At 36.8% G+C, this 8715-nt stretch overlaps 1 protein-coding gene across 1 annotated transcript; it reads right to left on the bottom strand.

Annotated features, from left to right (window-relative positions):
• Positions 1 to 3176: 3176 nt before the first annotated feature.
• Positions 3177 to 6718, bottom strand: LOC129230520 (uncharacterized). The gene is made up of 2 exons (XM_054864924.1): positions 4844 to 6718; positions 3177 to 3200 (listed from the first exon to the last, which is right to left on the bottom strand). Exons 1-2 carry the CDS (start codon positions 6716 to 6718, stop codon positions 3177 to 3179), a joined length of 1899 nt encoding a protein of 632 aa, XP_054720899.1.
• Between the last annotated feature and the right edge of the window lie 1997 nt (positions 6719 to 8715).

Here is an 8715-nt window from a genome sequence, read left to right as displayed (position 1 = left end):
ATAAAACGCAGTGTAAGGATATTACTTTGTTGATGGGAAATAGACCGAAAGTAAACTGTTAGGGTGCCATATGGTGTACCACTATGCCACTTTTATGGATTTTCTCTGAAATGTTTTTTAAAAAGGTAAACCAGTAATATTCACATTCGCCGTCTGCTTGAGAGCAATTTGTTTTTATTCAAGCCAAGTACGTGATTGACATCGCCAAATGGCTCATTTTTTACTTTACATCTGGACTATCTTTCCCTTGAACGCAGTGTAGTAAAGCAACTTGCAACCGCCATGACTTCGCAGCAATTTTAATCCCCTGACATTCAATGACAACTATACTGTAAAAAAAAAGACCTCAATGGCGTTCCCGGAAAATAATAAGCTGCTAATGTGCCTGAATTCTACCTGTAACATACCTGGCAAAAAACGGGAAAATTTCCCGCTAAAAGTCAGTAACTTTCCTGAAATTAAACTGGAATCTTTCTTATGAATTCAGAAACCTTGCCAATAAAAGCCAGTCATGTTTCTGGAATAAATCAGGAACCTTCCTAAGAAATTCAGATATGTTTGTTATTTATTGCTTAGCAGCTTCCTGATTTACCAGGAAGGCTCCCAAGTCAAATAATACCGAAGCTTAGGCAGGATTGCAAGCAAATACCGAGCAGTTTATTTGCCTGCAATTGTAGCAAAGTAACAATCCACAGAGAGTGCACTTCACCCTTGTTTGGGGTTCGGATCCGGGAAGGCGGCAGCTGAGTTGAAGGCGAAACATCAAATAAAGAAGCTTGAGCATATTTTGACACTGGTAGCTAAAAAAAATTCTTAGCATTGAGAAGGCTGCATTCAGGGAACTTGTAACAATTCGGAAAACGCTTTCGCAAAGATATTTATTTTCACAGTAAACTCCTGAAATCCCGGGACGTTGTCCGGAAATAATCTGACGGTCGCGGAATTTTTTTACTGTGTACGTAATTAAATCTTTTCTCCGTTTTCCCACGATGCTGGATTTTTATGATTACCATGAATAAATTTTTGGACCTTATTTTCAGTTTTTAATGCTTGTGAAAACGCTTGCAGTTGCGTTAAGTATATCTCTGCTTATTTTTGAAATTGATTACTTTCTTGCACGAGGTAAAGTATTCGAATGACGAAAAATGTTTCCCAGACGTCCAGTCGAAATTATTCAGCCTCGAACGAACGTTGCGTCGCGTCGGCTCGTTTTTTCGGTACGTCCGTGCGTACATATGCAGTTGCGATGGGAGTTCACTGGGTGTAGTGATTGCAATACCGCTATACCGGTATACCAAACACCGGTATTTGGAGCAATTTTACAATTTCGAAACACCGGTATTTGCTGAGGTAAATTACCGGTATTTTCGGTATTAACTGCAAATAATAAATATAGTTTCAATTAAAGAGTTTTCAAATTAACTTATTAGATATCTACTTTTATTTTAAACGTATATGATACAGTACCAAAATTAATCTATTGATGTAAAAATTTGGCTTCAAAAGCACGAACTAATAGAATATCATTAAACAAAAGTAGCGGAAAAATTGTAAAATGATATCGTCATTACTAGATGGTGAGATGAATCACATTTTCGTGCGATTTTGTGCACCATGTATTTATTTTTTCCATTTCCCTGATCACTCACTTTTCCTTTTGTGAAAGTTAATTTTGAGTGCAGTTTTGAATGCGCTTGTACTATTAACAATTTATTCCAACCATCAATTGTAGTAATACTTTATGACTTCTTTTTTAATTATTTGTCTCAATTTCGACGAAAACTTTTTCTTGTTAGCCTAACAAATGGTAATGTGCTGTTACCAGTATTGGTTTGTCCTCTGTCTCGCTATTTAGCTATATATGTGGCAAGGTAATGTTTAGAAATTATACCAGGTGCCTTTAAAATTTGCATAGAGGTAAAACATAATGAACTGAAACACATTTTCAGATGTTTTAATAATTATAATTGTAAAGAATTTTGAAAAGAAAGCGAAAATGAATAAAAGAAACTAACAAGATCAAACTAGTTTATCGTAAATTTAAAAACAAAGGGCTAATAAAAAGCAAACACGAACCTCTTCTGCTCAAGAGAAAATGATAAAATGATGTTAATATTAGAAAAGTATTGACTCTCGGAAAGAAATTATTTACAACTAGCTATAAATTGTTTAAATAATAATTTTAATGCGCACAATACAAAAGAAACACGCACACATATACAAAAGAATTTATCCAAAAATAACGCGAAAGAGACCGAAGTATTTGAAGATTAAGGACTTCTAGACAATAAGAGGAGGTGAAACGCGCATTTTTAACAGTATCGCCGACCTGCATGAATTCAAAAAGCGTATATTTGAGCACTAAAATGAGTTCCAGGCTTAGAGACAGTTCAAAAATTGCATTACGTTTTTTACTATTATTAATTTTTTATTATGATATTTATTCCTTCGTTTTATATTTGTTTATAATACGTTGTATAATACAATTTTTGTACAAAATTATGAAATGTGGCAGCAAAAATTTTTTTTCAAGCATTTTTTGAGAAATTTGAAATACCTATTTTAATACCGGTACTCCGGTATAACGTTTTAAAAATACCGAGTACCGGTATTGAATTTTTGGTCCGGTATTGTAATCCCTAACTGGGGGGGGGGGGTGACCTCCCAAAACTTTCCTTAATCGGCGAATTTCGCATTCAATTCGGTAAATTGCATCATTGCAATAGTTGTCCGAAAAACTCTAATCGGACTTCGAATCAGTACACTCGTAACACATTTCGCACAAATACATTTATTCACAGGACACAGCACATAACAAGAAAATATTTACACAATACATAATTTCATGTCAAATTTGCCTAACTAATGCTCAAAACTCGAAAATAAAACTCAATAACTCAAAATGAAACTCAATAACTCACTATTTCATTTTATAAAATCTCTCAAGTGTTTCTCGCTTCTCAATACTCAAAATACGCCATCCAAACTAACATTTTTCAACTCTAATCACCAAAACTCTTATCGCACGCACATTCTAAAGATATTTTGTTGCCAGCTCTCAGAAAACAAAAACTAAATAAAAACAATTTCAATTACGCATTTCACTAGTAAAATACAATAAAATTATTATAACGAGGAATCTCTTAACATTCTCCCACCTTGCAATATGAAATTTACTAATTTGTATTGCAACACAAAACCTAAGAAATATCAATTATATCAAAGAAATTATAACAGTTCAAATGAAACAGAGTTTTACATCTTTAAACGTTCAGGTACTCTAATCTTTCTCCCATATCTGGTTTCTTTCAAAAGGGGCCGAGTGTTAGATGTTTCTTCTCCCACAAACACGTCTGAAGGTATCCCAGGCTCTTTTCTCGTTCCTGAGAAAAAGGTTGTTTCTGCAGAGGTCTCTTTGACCAGCGAAGGTAATTTCAAAGAACTAACTTCAGTCGCAGATAGTTCTAAGGGATATAGCCTTTGAAATGGCCGCAGTCTCTCTCCTTGTTGTGTCTTTACTCTGGCTACTCTGGAATGGCCATCTGCTCCAGGATAGATTTTTATTACTACTCCAAGAGGCCAGTCATTACGCTTGGATCCGTCACTCCCTATTAAAACGATATCACCAACTTCTAATGAGCTAACTTTCCTATAGCCTTGGTTAATTAGAAGTGCAAAATATTCATTTCTAAATCTTTGTCGTAAGTCTTCTCTTAATTTCTGTAGATATTTGGACCTTCTTGTCAACAAGGTTCTGTCTACCACATCTAGATCAGCATTTTCAATCTTGGGTGCAGTTGTCACTTACCAGAAACATAGCCGGAGTTAAGGGCATCAGTTGATCTGGTGAACTTGATATGTATGTCAACGGTCTCGAGTTGATGATTGCTTCACAGTCGCATAATATTGTTGAAAGCTTCTCGTAGTTAACAGAAGATTTACCTAGCATTCTTCTTAAAAGGCCTTTGAGCATCCCAACCATGCGCTCCCACCAACCACCCCACCAGGCAGCGGTTGGTGGAATGAACTTCCAAGAAATCTGTCTTGTGGTGGAATAAGAGCTTATTTTATTCCAGTCAAGCATCTTTAGCACATTGTTCGTTCCAACAAAACTCTTGCCATTATCGGTGTAGAGAACAGCAATTCTTCCTCTTCGAGCTACGAATCGTCTTAATGCTAAGATGAATGACTCTGTTGACATTGACTTAACTAGCTCAAAATGAACAGCTCGGTAAACCGCACATGTAAATAAAATGATCCAGGCCTTTTCTCCTGATCGCAAATACAAAGGCCCGGCATAATCAGCCCCGGAAACTTCAAAAACACCTGCATGGGTGACTCTGTCTCTTGGTAATGGGGCGAATGGCACTTCCAGAGGTTTAGCTGTATGGCGTTTACATATAACACAGTTAGAAATCACTTGCTTAGCTAACTTCCTGACGCCTAATATCCAATATTTTTCTCTTAATCTCACTAATAAAGTAGACAGTCCTGCGTGGAAAGATTTTTTATGTTCTTCAGTCACCATTTTCAATACCGCTTTATGTTTTGAAGGTAACAGAATAGGACTCTTAAACTCTTCTGTTTCCTCACAATCAAGTAATCTTGTTTGTAATCGTAGTAATCCATCCTTATCTTTGAATGTTTGCAGCTTCTGCAAACGATTATCTTCATGAAATTGCTCTGACTGTATTTGCCTCATAAGTGCAATTTCAGCTCTGTTGTACTCATCAGTTGTCAACTCTCCTATTATCTTATTCTGACTGGAAATATTGTGATAAAATCTATAGATCCATCCAATTGTTCTGATTGTCTTCGTATAACTTGAAAATCGGTCACTTACAATGTTATCTGTGCATTGCACGTTGACCATAGATGATACCACGCCTCTCTTTCTTTCACTTAAAATTTCTTCTTCATCAGCACAAAATTCGTCTTTAGGCCATTCTTCCGATGGGAAATACAACCATTGCGGACCTTCCCACCATTTTGATGAAAGAAGTTGGCTAGCAGAGCAACCTCTACTCGGAAGATCTGCTGGATTTAGTGATCCTGGTACAAACCGCCATGCATTCAAAGGAGTCAAGGATCTAATTTCCTGCACTCGGTTTTGTACAAACACTCCCCACGGCCCTTCTCTTCTCAACCATGAAAGAACTGTAGTAGAATCAGTCCAAAACACAATTTTCTCTTTTTTGAATTCTTTCAGAACTTCTACAGAAAGACGTGCTAAAATTGTGGCTCCAAGAAGCTCTAATCTTGCTATAGTCGTCTCTTTCTTTCCACAAGGTGCAATCCGAGATTTGGCTCTTAGCAGATGAACAGCTACTGAATCATTCAAACAAATTTTTATAAAAACAACAGCTGAATAGGCAGACTTACTAGCGTCGCAGAAAAAATGTAAACTATCAATTACGTATTCGCATTGCAACCATCTAGTTATCTTCAATTCTTTCAAAGTCTCCAAATTTTTCAACCATTTCAAGAATTCTTCTTTAGTATTTGTATCTACTTCTTGATCCCATGTTAATTTGCATTCCCATAACCTCTGCAGCAAAAGTTTTGGCAGTAAAGTAACTGGACAGGCTATGCCTAAAGGATCAAACGTTTTATGTGCAGCAGATAAAATTGACCTCTTAGAAGTTTTCATCGAAGAGGTATCAGTATCATGTGATAACTTTAAACTGAGGGTATCATTTCCACGGTCCCACATCATTCCTAGCACATTCGTGGGTTCTGAAACTTGACAGCGGGAATCCGAGTACTCCCACCCTCGTAATTCAAATTTTCTTTCCATTAATATTTCTGTAGCCGCTTGCATAAATTTATGCAACTGAGCTTCATCCTTTACGCTAACAAGACAATTGTCCACATAAAAACTGTTAGCAAGTTCTTCTACAGTTTCAACGGGATATTTCGAGGACTCAGCTCTTGCCTCTTCTAGTGCTGATTCTAAATGATACTGAACCACAGATCCGAGTAAAAAAGGGCTACACGAAGCACCGAATATTACACGACAGTGCCTGAAATACTTTAGCTCAGACTTATCGTTGTACCAGAGGAATCTCAGATAATTTTTGTCCCTTTCAGATACACGGATTTGCAGAAACGCTTTACATATATCAGCAGTAACCCCTATTTTATACATACGAAAGCGTGTTAATATTGATGGAATGAATTCAATAAGGTTCATACCCTTTTCAAGGCAGTCATTTAGACTTGGTGAAGATCTCGACTTAGCGGAAGCATCGAATACTGGCCTAATGCGAGTCGTACTATTTTCTTTGACAACAGGCCGATGTGGTAAATAATGCGATGGTTCTTGAATTTCATTATAAGGAACCTCTTCAATTATTCCCTCCTTTTCCCATTCTTTGAAAACCAGGTCATAATCCTCATACAGATTTTTCGCTTTTAAGTTCTTTACTGTGTTGTTCAGTCTCTTCAAAGCCAATTCAAAATTTTCAGGCAGAGGGGGATGTTCACTCAACCAAGGCAAATCAACGATAAACCTTCCTTCATCGTCTATTCTAACAGTTCTCAAAAAATGTTCTTTAGCTGCTGCATGCAATTCATCTTGCGTTTTCTTCTCAGATGGATCCAGTATACCGATCGTTTCCAGTGACCACAAGTTTGATATAAAAGTATCATTACAAATCATACTCGTTACAAGTAATGCAGTGCTTTCTCGAGATTCTAAACTAGAGTTCTTCCCCATTAGTGTCCACCCTAGTTTAGTTTCAATTGCGGCAAGGTCACTAGGAAGTAATTTATAACCACCTGTCATTAGTTTTCCCGCAACGTCTGCTCCTATCAAAATTTCAATAGGGGCTCTACTATCATCCTCAATATGAATATTTAAGTCACAGAGTTCTTTTATACAGAGTTCATTTGTAGGTGACTTTGTTTCACATATGACTGGTTGACTCAAAACGTCAAAATTGCAGTTATAATTACCGTTAGCACTAGTTAAATACAATTTAAAAACTTCATGTTTACACACACCAGAATTTTTTCCTCCGAAAAGTGCATGTTTGAGACACTCTGAACCCAGGACTTCGTACTTCATCTCCTTTGCCGTATCCTTTAGAATGTATGACCTCTGGGATGCAGAATCAAAAATTGCTCTCGCTTTACGGCTCTTTCCGTTTCCTCTTATGATTACTATTAGGGTTTGCAACATCACTTTTGGTGACATTGAAATGTTTGCGAGAGCTGAATCTTGCTTTGGAGTTTCTTCTAATGCAACAACTCTTTCAGAAGACGAAGGTAAATGCGGTTGGCCACTTCTGCACAGCAAAATATGATGTCTTCTTCCACAATTAGCACATCCAGCTTTCACATTGCATTGACGAACTTGATGTCCTGTTTTGAGACTTAGAAAACAGCAGTGAGATTTTCCAACTAGAAATTCTCTCTCTTTAAGCGGTATTTTCCCTGCTTTTATGCAATCATTCGAATCATGGTGATTGCCGCAAAAAATACACAGTTTCTGTTCCCGCGATGCAGTAAAAAGGTCAGCTGCTGTTGCTACTTGATCTCTATTCCCAAACTTTAATTTATTACCATTTTTCTTTTCAATGTGTAATTTACTGTTCTCTCGAGAAGTAGATTTCACTTTAGGACAATCGAACGACTGAGAAGCCAAAATTATTCTGTCTTCAGCCTCTACCTCATCTTGTAGGAAATCCAAAATTGATCTCAAGTCGTTCGTCTCTTCGAACTGTGAACTCGATTCATTTTCTGTGGCAACCTCTCGCGTTCTCCGGTTTGTTGCTCGTCATCGTTCCCAAGCTCTCAAAGTTTCTTGTGGAAGTGATGATTCAATTAGAGGAAATAACATACAAGCATATTTGTCTCTAGTTACTCCTAGAGACTCTAATGCCCTCAATTTAGTCTCTAATAAGTCGTATAATACTCGAAGAGATTTGGTTTGAGCACTTTCTCTCTGAAGAACTAATGCTAATAGATCTCTTACATAGATCTGGATCAGCAACTCTTCTTTTCCAAATCTACTCTTTAGCTGATTTAATGCTTTTTCATAGCTATCTCCTCCAGGTGGGAAACTTTTAATTAAATCCTCAGCAATGCTACCTTTAACCATACTTTGTGACAAATAAGAAAACTTGTCATGTAGGTCCAAGTTGGGGTCTTTATCGATCTTTTGAAACTGTCCCCAAAATCCGAGCCAGTTTCTTATATCTCCATTGAATGACGGGAGCCGTATCTTAGGATACCGTAACAGAGTATTTTTCTGCGATGTATTTGCACTTGAAACCGAAACAGAATCTTCTTTTTCACATGATGAAAGTTTTTTGAGTTTTTGTCCTAAAACGCGCCAACGATCAATATAAATCTCAGATTGATCGAACTCAGCATCACATTCTGTTTCTGAAGTATTTTCATCGCAAAGATGATTTCTAACCTTGTATTCAGTCTCAATCATTAAAAGTGCTTTTTCTTCAATTACTTTAAGTTTAAGTAATTTATCTTCATCACTTAACCAAGCTTCTTCTGCATCAAATTCATTGCAAGCTTTCGTAAATAATCTCCTGTACTGTGTCCTGTTTTTCTTAAATTCATCCATTTTTTTTTTCTCAGCACGATAATTAAATTTATTTTATTCAAACAGACGAAAGAGTCCTGTCCACGGACGCCAGATGTCCGAAAAACTCTAATCGGACTTCGAATCAGTACACTCGTAACACATTTCGC

Source organism: Uloborus diversus, chromosome 9, assembly GCF_026930045.1.
Source record: "Uloborus diversus isolate 005 chromosome 9, Udiv.v.3.1, whole genome shotgun sequence".
NCBI lineage: Eukaryota > Metazoa > Arthropoda > Arachnida > Araneae > Uloboridae > Uloborus > Uloborus diversus.
Note: the sequence above shows the minus strand (reverse complement) of the source record. Positions and strands in the feature narration are given on the sequence as shown.

What these genes read in the sequence shown, in the direction of transcription:
- LOC129230520 (XM_054864924.1), bottom strand. Translation starts at nt 6,718, where the DNA reads ATGGGGAAGAACTCTAGTTTAGAATCTCGAGAAAGCACTGCATTACTT. An exon ending in TGCAATGCACAGATAACATT is followed by an intron (nt 3,201 to 4,843) that starts GTAAGTGACCGA and finishes GATATTTCTTAG; the next exon opens with GTTTTGTGTTGCAATACAAA.